General features: G+C 46.0%; 1 protein-coding gene across 2 annotated transcripts; it reads right to left on the bottom strand.

Moving 5' to 3' along the window:
• Nucleotides 1–5,887: 5,887 nt before the first annotated feature.
• LOC120872596 (keratinocyte differentiation associated protein) lies at nucleotides 5,888–9,367 on the bottom strand. Of its 2 annotated transcripts, XM_040253101.1 has the most exons (6): nucleotides 9,240–9,367; nucleotides 7,927–7,965; nucleotides 7,790–7,831; nucleotides 7,568–7,612; nucleotides 6,713–6,760; nucleotides 5,888–6,037 (listed from the first exon to the last, which is right to left on the bottom strand). In XM_040253101.1, the coding sequence occupies exons 1-6, from the start codon at nucleotides 9,324–9,326 to the stop codon at nucleotides 5,999–6,001; spliced, it is 300 nt and encodes a 99-aa protein (XP_040109035.1). In that variant the 5' UTR covers nucleotides 9,327–9,367; the 3' UTR covers nucleotides 5,888–5,998. The 2 variants fall into 2 exon arrangements, with proteins under 2 accessions (XP_040109035.1, XP_040109037.1); XM_040253103.1 differs by lacking the exon at nucleotides 7,790–7,831.
• Nucleotides 9,368–11,370: the final 2,003 nt, after the last annotated feature.

Genomic DNA, 11,370 nt, shown 5'->3' with positions numbered 1-11,370 from the left:
AGAGTTTTAATTTGATTTGAAGTTGACTGTTGGCAAAAATACTTCATAGATGGTGATCTGTCTTTTCTCTTGAATCAGGTCTCCTCATCTTTCTTGTAGTATCTGGATAGATCCATGAGTCCACAGATTGTCAGCCTGATCCAGCCTTCTCAAGTTCCCTGCCAGTGTTTCACCTGATGGTTTTAGCAGTCACTGATGCTAGCCTAGACCCATTATTTTATTAAGTTTTGCAAAATGGTAATACTATAATTCTGTTAATCCTTCTGCATTTATTAGCTTCAAATTCTTGTGTAAAGAAAAACTATTTGTTTGCCCAGAGGTACATTTCCTACAGGAAAGAGAATAAATACTTGGTTCATTCCCTTTATTTAGCAGTTTTCAGAATAATGAATTTGGTTCCCAAGCAGCCTCTAAAGGTTACAGATGCGTTTGTTGGTCTTTTTTAACCCTATTATGAATTCTTCAATGCATAGCTCTGAAGTAATTTCCCCTAGTTTTTTACCCTAACTCAAAAGAAATTTCTCCCTTCTGAATTTAAGCACATCTTTTCTAACGGTAACAGCATTCTGCACAGCACTTAACATAATGCCTCAGGCAGTGTTTCTCAAACTTCATGGTGCCTGCATTTGAATTTTATGGGGAGCTGCAGTGGGGAGGGGAGCAGAGTCTTCGTTAAAATGCATATTCTGATTCACTGGCTCTGGGATGGGCTGAGATTCTGCATCCTCACAAGCAGCAAGTGGTGCCAATGCGGCTGGTCCAAGGAGCACGCTTTGAGTAGCAAAACGGTATGGTGAATGTATGGGAAATTTCATTCACTCAGTAAGAAGTGCTTACTCAGAGTAGTTCATGGGCTAGGCCCTAATACCTTAAAATGCAGAAGGTTTTTTTGGTGGGTTTATTTGTTTTATTAGATTTTTTTCTTAATTTATCTTTTTGAATATATAATAGTACATATGGTAAAAAAAATTATTTTTCATAAAATCCAAAAGGGTACACAGTGAAAGTACATCAGCCCCCAAAATCGATCACTGTTACTTCTTGAATTTTATTCTAAAAGTACTTTATGTGTGCATGCATGCTGAGTCATTTCAGTTGTGTCCGATTCTGTGAGACCCTATGGGCTGCAGCCTGCCGGGCTCCTCTGTCCATGGGATTCTCCAGGCAAGAATACTGAAGTGGTTGTTGTGCCCTCTTTCCAGGGATCTTCTCGACCCAGGGATCAAACCCTGCAGATATCTCTTGCATCTGTCTTCATTGGCAGGTGGGTTCTTTACCGCCAGTGCCAGCTGGGAAGTCCTACTTTATACATACAAGAGCTACCATCTTTTCTTTTAACATACTATTTCCTGCTCTGCCACTTTCTTTTTCCATTTTACTATATCTTAGAGATTATTCTATATTTCAACATATATTTCTGCATCTTGTTAATGAGTAGCATAATGTCCACACAGAATGTATTTGTTGTTTCTATGAAATGCACAGTGAAATGGCTTAGCTTCTTCCTTATCCTACACATTCCCCAGAGAGAACAGGTATCTTGTTTTCTGTTCTTTGAATCCTCTGAATTATCTCACCCATGTTGGTCCATCTTTGGCAATTTCATTTGATCTAGAGTACATACCGGAGAAGGCAATGGCAACCCACTCCAGTACTCTTGCCTGGAAAATCCCATGGACAGAGAAGCCTGGTAGGCTTCGGTCCATGGAGTCACGAAGAGTCGGACACTTACTGAGCGACTCCACTTTCACTTTTCACTTTCATGCATTGGAGAAGGAAATGGCAATCCACTCCAAAGTCGGACATGACTGAAGCGACTTAGCAGCAGCAGCAGCAGCAGCAGAGTACATACATCACCCATTTACAAACGCATGTCTGCATTTTTTTTCCCTTCAGAGTCCAATCTTCCTAGACTCATGCTGCTGCTGCTGCTGCTAAGTCACTTCAGTTATGTCCAACTCTGTGAAACCCCATAGACGGCAGCCCACCAGGCTCCCCTGTCCCTGGGATTCTCCAGGCAAGAACACTGGAGTGGGTTGCCATTTCCTTCTCCAATGCATGTAAGTGAAAAGTGAAAGTGAAGTCACTCAGTCGTGTCTGACTGTTAGCAACCCCATGGACTGCAGCCTACCAGGCTCCTCCGTCCATGAGATTTTTCAAGGCAAGAGTACTGGAGTGGGGTGCCATTGCCTTCTCCACCTAGACTCATAAATTGTTTCTTAACTCTGTAACCCCTCAGCACTCACAGATTACTCTTGTGTTAATAAAATATTGAGTAGTCCAAAAAGGTCGTTCGGGTTTTTCCATGCCATCCTCGGGAAACCCTGAACGAACTTTTCAGTCAACTCAGATGTTATTATGCAATACTAAATACATAAATGTATATTATTGGTGGGGTTCAGTACGCACTATCCCCAAATACTCTGCCTTAGCATATTGAATATTTCAAGCTGAAGGAATCCAAGAAAATAGATGCAGGAAGGACTCTCTGACCCTCCCTAGAAGCAGGTCACAAGACCCTCACGTGTGAAGTGCCCTCCCTCCACCCAAGGGAAAAGATCATGCTTGCCTCCAAGATGGAGGGACCCCCCCAAGAGGAATATTATTGAACACACCTAAGTTTCCCCAGTTTACTGAGCTCATTTGTTCTATCCCATTTCACCATGACTGCCCCCTCTTCATCAAACCTAGCACAGAAACAGACAAGCCTGACTGCTTCTTCAGGCCTTCGTTTATTTGTGAGGGCTCCCATGTCACATAAAACTTATACTAGATACATTTGTATGCTTTTCTTTTGTTAACATGTCTTTTGTTACAGAGACCCAGTCAAGAACCTGGAAGAGCAGAAGGAAAAGGTTTATTTTTCCTCCCCTCCAATATATTTAAGGAAAAAATAAAAACATGAATAATAGAAGCCTCTGTCACTTCCTACTGCCTCCATGTATCCCTTCCCTGTTGCAATGGTCTCTCTACCTACGAGGTAACTACTAACCTGAATTCTGCATTAATCATTCTCCGGTTTTCCTTTCTCAGTGGTTCTCAAGCCATTAGAATCACTGAAAGAGCTTGTTAAAACGTGAATTTCTGGGTTCCACCCCCAGTTTCTGATATAGTAGATCTGGGGCAAGGCCCAAGAATTTGTGCCTCTTGTAAATTCTCATGTGGTGCCGATGCTGCTGATCCCAGACCTACACTTTGAGAACTGCTTTATCTCAAAGACACTCTTGCCTTCTATATAATGACAACCTGTCTCCTTCCCTAAAACCTACTCACTCAATAAATATAGCTTAAGGACGTCCCCTTCTTCTTCCTCTACTCCATTTCCTATCACCCAATTTATGAGCGTTCAACCTTTGCTAAGTATTTTACTTGACTGTGGCATTTAACCAGTTTTCCATTTTTTCTTTCCCATTAATGATCCTGTTTATAAGTTGCTTCTTGTTTGTGTGTGTGTGTCGACTAGAAGAACAGGTATAAACAACATTTACACGTCTTACTCATCTAGACTTTAAGCTGCTTGGAAGCAGGAACCAAGTGAAAGGGTTCAGAACATGCCGTGTTCAAATATTCTGCTTTGATGATTAATTATTGATTATTTTGAGCTGAGAACACTTATTAAACAGCAGATAACAGGAAGGGCTCTCTGACATCCCCCATACACACCTAAAAGCGAGTTGTAAATTTTTCCTTGAGAAAGGTACCCTCCCTGTACCAGGAAGAGAAGAACATTCTTATCATCAGAGACAGGGAACTGACTCCAATCTGTATAAACAAACATACTAAAATAACCCTTATCTGCCACCAGTTCCCTTCACAGGCTTCCTAGTCACTGCCCCACAATTTATTGCCCCTAGTACAAGCCCCTGTGCTTTGTCACACCCCCACAATTTATCATTCTTCTTGTTAAAAGGTGTGTACCGTATAATCTTTAGGACCTAAACTTCAGGTTTTCATTTTCCATCTGAAGATACCTGTGTATATGTAAAAACAAATTAAATGTTTATGCCTTTCTCCTGTTAACCTGTCTCATGTCCATTTAATTATTAGGCCAGCCACAGAACTTAAGAGTGTAGAGGGAAGTTTTTCCTCCCCGCTACACAAGTTTAATTTCCCTTTGTAGTCTACTTCTTCAAGTAAACTACAGGCCACAGTTTGCAAGTTCAGTTGCTTGTAAGAGCCTAAAGGCAATGTAAATAAGTGGAATTTGCCACGTGGAACTTAGCTGAGACTATGTCCTATCTAAAGACGGCAGCTGTTACTCAGATTTAAGCCAACTGAGGGTCCCTTGTTGTCTCATTTTCCCAGTTTTCAAGAGAAACCAGAAATAACCCCAACTCTTTCAACAGTTTAAGTACATACAGCAGCCACACAAAGCACACAGATTCCAGACAGAGTATGTCTGCAGGAACCGAAACTGAATCCAGTCCATACTTCTAGACCTTTGCAGTAAATGGGTGGATGGATGGATGAGTGGGTGGGAGGGTGGGTGAGGGAGTGAGTAAATAATGAACCTGGGTCTTTACTGCAGTTCCCAAGGTTGTGGGGGGAGGGAAGTGGAGAAAACAAGCAATTGTTGAGGACTTACTATATGCCTGGCCCTGTGCAAAGGGTTTTACATATCTTATCTCATTTGACCTTCATAACAACACTTCAAGGTAGTTATTATCATTCTTGTTTATTTCCACACTCATTTCACAGATAAAAGAAAGGAGGCTTAAAATGGCCCAGAGTCACACCACTAGTTTTCTTTATTTATAACCTACATATTTTTTTTAACTTTTATTTGCATTTATTTTTTGCGACATTTATTCCTGGGCCATAAGTTTTTGTTTCTGCAGTTTCTTATGGGATATCTGTTTCTTCTGTGCAACCTCCTCTTCTGGTTTAGGAACAATCTGTTCTTTTTTAGTAAGGATCCTCTGGGGTTTTCTGGGTCAAGTGAATAACACACCATTTTTAGACATCACCTCAGGCTTCCCTGATGGCTCAGATGGTAAAGCGTCTGCCTGCAATGCGGGAGACTTGGTTTTGATTCCTGGGTTGGGAAGATCTCCTAGAGAAGGAAATGGCAACCCACTCCAGTACTCTTGCCTGGAAAATTCCATGGATGGAGAAGCCTGGTAGGCTACAGTCCATGGGGTTGCAAAGAGTTGGACACGACTGAGCGTCTTCACTTTCACTATCAGGCTGCTTACTGGAAAAGCTATAACCTACCTAATTTGTTAAGAAGGGATTTCAGATGGGCTCTTATGATTCAAGCTGGGTCCTGAGCCCAGAATCCCAGATAGCTCTGTTATACCAAATCACCACCACCAGAGGATCCAGATTCTCAGGAGGCAGGTCAGGCAGGGTGTCAGATGTTCAGAGGGCAACTTAGTTTCCTTGGGGATCTTACCAAGCTGCTCATCACTTCATGCTCCTCAAGGATGTCAGCCAGTGCTAAGGAGCTAAGACACGGGGGGTCTCTTGCCAGCCTGATACGCCCTTCCCACTTCATCCTATCTCACTACTTACTACCCTCTCTACTTACTCTGTGTGTGTATGTGTGTGTGCGTGCACGCACACTCAGTCATGTCCATCTCTTTGAGACCCCAGGGACTGTAGCCTGACAGGCTTCTCTTTCCAAGGGATTCTCCAGGCAAGAATACTGGAGTGGGTTGCCATGCCCTCTTCCAGGGGATCTTCCCAACCCAGGGATCGAACCCACATCTCCGGCATCTCCTGCCTTGGCAGATGGGTTCTTTACCACTAGCGTCACCTGGGAACCCCTTTCTACTTACTATCCTCTCAGAAGTCAAAATTTCTGCCTACCAGCCTTGGATCCCACTCCATCTTAATTCCTTTTGAAAGCCCAGTAAGATAAGGACAGAGATGCAGATGCAGGAGCTGTTTGTTTGGAAAACGTTTTATTGGAGTTACTGAGGCAGCAAAGGGTGATCATAGGATGGTGATCAGTAGCCCACTCTTTCAGTGGCATCAGCGGCGCTGGGTCTCTGGGTCACTGGGCATCAGGAGTCGCACTCCTCAGTCCTTTCAGCTGCGAGAGAGAGGGTACAGTCAGACTGGAGACCCCGGGGCACGGGAAACCAGGATCCTAAGGAAGTCCAGGATAGGGTGGGGTTCTGACAGAGAGGACTCACTGCCCTGGTCTAAGTTCCTATTCTCCTCTGAGTTATAGTGGCTGCAGTTTCCCTTAGACTTATGTTGTTGTTGTTGTTGTTTAAATTTTTATTGCGGTATAGTTGATTTACAATGTCGTATTAGTTTCAGGTGTACAGCAAAGTGAATCTGTTATACATACATGCACTCTTTTTTTAGATTTTTTTCCCACATAGGCCATTACAGAGTACTGAGTGGAGTTCCCTGTGCTACACAGTAGGTCTTTATTGGCTATCTATTTGACTTGTAGTAATGCGTGTATGTTAGTCCCAATCTTCCGATTTATCCCTCCCCTCCCTTACCCGCTGGCAATCATACGTTTATTTTCCATATCAGCAACTCTGTTTTTGTTTTGTAGATAGGTCATTGGTAGCTTTTTTTTTAGATACCTCATATAATTGATATCATGTGATATTTGTCTTCCCCTGTCCGACTTAGCTTTGGTCAGAAGAACGTTTAGCCCGCTTTCACTTTCCTTACTCTCCTGCTCAGATCCTCTGCTTTTTCCCTCGCCCCCAGCCTCCTTTCTCTCCTAATGCCCACCTCCTCTTACCTTAGGAAAGGCATCCCAGTTGAGGAAAGGAAGTTTCCTTTTGATAGACTAAGACAGAAAATGAGAATGAGAGTGATGTGTTACAGGTCAGGTGAACACGGATCAGTAAGCTCTTGTTGAAGAGTTCTCTGAAGTGGTGATGGTGTCATTGTCTTAGAAATACAGTAAGAATGAATATTTTCTGAGCCTGTATTCTGTGCTTGCCTTGCACAGACTACTTTATGGCATGATTTCACTTGGTCTTTGCAGCAATCTTTTGATTTCAGTACTGACATCATACCCACTTCACAGATGAGGAAACTGAGGCTCAGAGAACTGAAGACATTTGCGTGAGGGCACATAGTATGTGCAGGATCACGCACCACAGGCTCTACTTTCAGTTCTGCCACGGACTTAGCTTTCTTTTTTTTTTTTTAATATTTATTTTTACTTAGTTATTTGGCTATGCTGGGTCTTAGTTGTGGCATGTGGAATCTAGTTCCCTGACCAAGGATCAAACCCGGGCCCCTTTTGCATTATCCACTGGACCCCCAGGGAAGTCCTTGGCTTTAGCCTTCTAAATTTAGGTAAGTCACTCAACTTAGGACCTCATTTTCTTCCTGGAGGATGAGGGGATTTGAATAAACCCTTGACTGATTAAGTTCTTACTTCTCGGGGACTGTCTTTGTGGGTCATATTAGGAAAACAAAGTGTGGCCCCAACAGCCTCCCAGGGAAACTTTCTTTAGCTGGGCAGCATTCCAGCGGGACAGTTACTCCCTCCTGGAAGCCAGGAAAGCACCAAAAGGGCTAGACCAGGATGTGTTGCCCCTACCTGGGGAAACAATCAGGAGAGAAAGGACACGCAAGCTCTTACCTCAAAGAGAGCGTGCCAGTTCAGGAATTCATCGTTCTTGAAAGCCTTTGCAGAGAGAGAAAGAGACCAGAAGAGGGTCACTTCCAGGGAAGGACAGAGCTTAGCCCCTGGCCCTCTGGGAAGAGTGAGGGACCGAGGAAACCCTGCAAGCTCTCCACCCAGGCATCAGTGTCCTTGAGGATGGGAGTGTTTGTGGAGGCCGCTCTAGACAATGAAACTTACTGATCGCAACTTGTCAATGTTCAGGAACTGGGCATTAAAGGCCTAGGCAAAGAAGCAGGGTGTTGAGAAAGTTACTGAAGAACATTGAAGAGATAGGGGACAAACTCATAGTCAGCTGGCGAAAACAGGCGGTTTACCTCGGGTCCTGCCGCATAATTACCAATGGTGGTTTCTTCCTGGAAAGCAAAGAAGAGAAAGGGGCTAAATGATAGCCTGATGGCAAATCACCTTCCCCAAAACCTCTCTGCCCCTTGCCGCCCTCCACAGGCCAGCCCCATTCTCTATCCCGGCGAGGGGGGGGGCCTCAGTTAACCCACTCTGTCCCAGCATGGTGGTGGCCGGTAGACAGACGTACAGGTGACAAGGAAGGGATTGGAGAGTGGCATGCAGAAGACAGAGAGTTCGGAGCCCAATCCCGCATCCCCTGTAGGCAGCAGGAGGAGAGGGTGGAGAAAAGAGGACTCCTCCCAAGAAAAACTGGCTTGTGTGGTTCTGTGGTAGACTTGGGGTGTTCCTGAGACACCCCCACTCAACCCACAAAGCTGGGCGTGGGAGATTAGCAGGCAGGTGAGACCCCTTTCTGAGGTGCCCTGCCTGCCTTTAATTGATGGAGCTTGGTTTGCTTTGTGACTTGATTGCCACCAGAGCCCCGGTCTCCGTCTCTCTACTCCAGCTGGTACCAGCCCCCATCCCCCGACCTCAGTGCCTCCAGTCTGTCACCCTCCCCAACTCAGCTGCCCAGCTTCATCCCCCCTTATTTCTTCCTTCCCGCAACAGCGGTCACAAACAGTAGCCCACAGGCTAGACCCAGATGTTGACATCGCATCATAATTTGGCTTGTTTGTTTTTTAAGTTGAATTAAACATTTTTAATTAGTAAGAGTTCATAAATCAGATTTCTAGGTTCTCTGGAAAACTTTTCAACTCCGGCCACACCGGGTACCTTTTCCCACTTAGCAGCAGGCAGGTGGCATATGGACTGTCCCTTTTGAGCTGGGGTAAGTTCGTGCCACCTCCCCTCTTGCTCCCCAACGACACTTGCTCCCGTCCTACGCTGTGGAGTCTGTGCCCTGTAGTTGACTTTCATATCCAGCGTGGACATTCTCCCCCAACAGTGGGATCAGGTGGGAAGAGAGGGACCTCAGGGGTTTTCCTGAGGTCCAAAAAAGGTGTGGCTGAACCCAGATGACCAGCCTCAGCCCCTGTCCCCTCTCAAGATGTCCAGCCTCCACCCCACACTTGACCATCCTTTCCAAGAAACATAAGCCTCTCTGCCCCTTCCCAGGAATGCTTTGTCTCCTTCCTCCTGTCTTCCCTTCCTCCGAGACCCAGCTTCTCCTTCAGCCCCTGGGAACGGCCAGAGGTAAGAGCCACTTCCCCAGTAACTGATGGAGGGTAAAGAAACTGAGAAGTAAATCAGCTAATAAGAGAAGCCAGGTGACATTGCTCACCTCAGAGCTGGCCAGTGCCGCCCCCTGAGCAGAGTGGAGCACCAGGACAGAGAGAAGAACAGCAGCGGGAAGAACGGGGATCTTCATGATGGCAAGTTTGGGGTGCTCTGAGACAAGGCAACCCAAGGCTTGCCCTTTATATTCCCAGGGAGGCAGATCTGAGCAGAACTGGGGTCCCCACCCCACTGACTCACCTCCAGATCCTATTGCCCACCCCTGGGGCTCTGGGAAGGGGAGGTGTGGACTGTTCCCTACTTACCTTGGATTTCTCAATTCACATACTGCCCTGGGCACTACAAAGGTGAGCCAGCAATGGGGTTCTTCGTGCAAACAGAGCTGAGATGGAGACAGGTTGGACCTGTCCCTCCAAGTGATTGGCAGTGGCACCCAAGCAATCTGTCCTTTCGTCTTTGTCTCCTTTCCTTGTAGCTCTTGGTTCCTCTCTTATAATTTAGGCATTTCCCCACCCTATCCAATTCTGTCTAAACTCCCTACACTGTCACTGAAGGCCTACCAGGCTCTGGCCTCAACCCAGCTTTCTAACTTCTTCTTCCTTTCACCCCCTTTGCACATACCTCATGTTCTGGCCACACTGAACTCCTTACCAAAACTACCCTTTTCCTCCCTCCTCCAAGCAGCTGCCCATGCTGCTGCTGCTGCTGCTAAGTCGCTTCAGTCGTGTCTGACTCTGTGTGACCCCATAGACGGCAGCCCATGAGGCTCCCCTGTCCCTGGGGTCCTCCAGGCAAGAACACTGGAGTGGGTTGCCATTTCCTTCTCCAATGCATGAAAGTGAAAAGTGGAAGTGAAGTCGCTCAGTCGTGTCCGACTCCTAGCGACCCCACGGACTGCGGCCCACCAGGCTCCTCCATCCATGGGATTTTCCAGGCAAGAGTACTGGAGTGGGGTGCCATTGCCTTCCCTTCTGTCCACTTTTGTTCTCAGAACCCAACACCCGTCTTAGATAAAGCTTCCTTGGTGTCCCTCATCATCTGTTATCTCTGACTCCAAAACTTTTCCCTCCATCCTCAGAACTGCCCTAGCAGTTCATTCGTATCTCTCTGCCATTGTACCTACAGTCGCTCGTGTTCTTCCCTCTTAGAATGTCAAGTTCCTTGAGGTCAAGGACTGTATCTTGATCACCTTTATATCCCCTAGCACCGCGCCTTAGAATGGAGCGAGATTCTACAGATGCTAGATTAAGCATCTTAGAATTTAAACATCCTTCCACCAAGTTGCACGCTTTCTTCCTTTGGGGCTGGACCCATTACCCAGCTGTCCATCTTATACTCTTGGATCTTCAGAGAGGTAACTGTCTTGACCTTAGACAAAGAACTGAGAAACACAGGAAAGCACAAACAGGTCTTAGAGCTACCCAGTTGGAGATGGGCTCTAGGTGCTAAACTTTGAGTGCCTACACCATTTCGCTGAGCTGATTCTGTTCCCCACCCCACTCCCCCAGCTTGGGAGTTGTATCATCTCAAAGCAACAAACCACCCTCATCAAGCAGCCCTCTCTGCAGCGAGGTTCAGGCAGCCCAGCCGGTTCCTGATGTAACAGGGAGGTGCTGGAATGAGGACAGGCGCTGCCTGGACAAGGCAAGATCTTCTTTAAGAGTGGACTCTTAGGACTTCCCTAGTGATCCAGCTGTTAAAACTGCATCTTCCAGTGCAGCGGGTGTGGGTTTGATCCCTGGTCTGAGAGCTATGATCTCACAAACTTTGTGGCCAAAAAACCAGAACATAAACAATAGAAGCAATATTGTAACATATCAATAAAGACTTTTAAAATGGCCCATATCAAAAAAAAACCTTTAAAAAAGAAGACTGGGCTCTTTACCCCAGCCTGATGGGCTACACAGAGCTAGCAGGCATAGCGGGGGAGGGCTGGGTTTTTCTCAGCAACAGTCTTCTTGAACCCCAGAAGCTGGAACATCAGTTCAATTCTCCTCCTGTCCCCACACCCCAGTCCCCAACATCCTGCCCCTCTTTAGCCTCAGGAAGCCTCCTCTGTCTTTCTAACAGCACCTCCCCCTCTGCAGAGCCGTCTGAGGAGACAGTGTTTGAGAAACCATCAAGCATAGATGACCAGGTCACTATGGATGTCACGCAAAGTTGGTGCTCGTGGAGGG

This window comes from Oryx dammah, unplaced genomic scaffold (genome assembly GCF_014754425.2).
Source record: "Oryx dammah isolate SB20612 unplaced genomic scaffold, SCBI_Odam_1.1 HiC_scaffold_13, whole genome shotgun sequence".
NCBI lineage: Eukaryota > Metazoa > Chordata > Mammalia > Artiodactyla > Bovidae > Oryx > Oryx dammah.
Note: the sequence above shows the minus strand (reverse complement) of the source record. Positions and strands in the feature narration are given on the sequence as shown.

Bases quoted from the DNA above. Each gene is read 5' to 3' on its own strand.
- LOC120872596 (XM_040253101.1), bottom strand. From the start codon at position 9,326: ATGAAGATCCCCGTTCTTCCCGCTGCTGTTCTTCTCTCTGTCCTGGTG. The intron at 7,613-7,789 runs GTAAGTTTCATT...CTCTCTGCAAAG, and splicing joins ACATTGACAAGTTGCGATCA to GCTTTCAAGAACGATGAATT. The intron at 6,761-7,567 runs GTAAGAGCTTGC...TTTCTGTCTTAG, and splicing joins ACTGGCACGCTCTCTTTGAG to TCTATCAAAAGGAAACTTCC.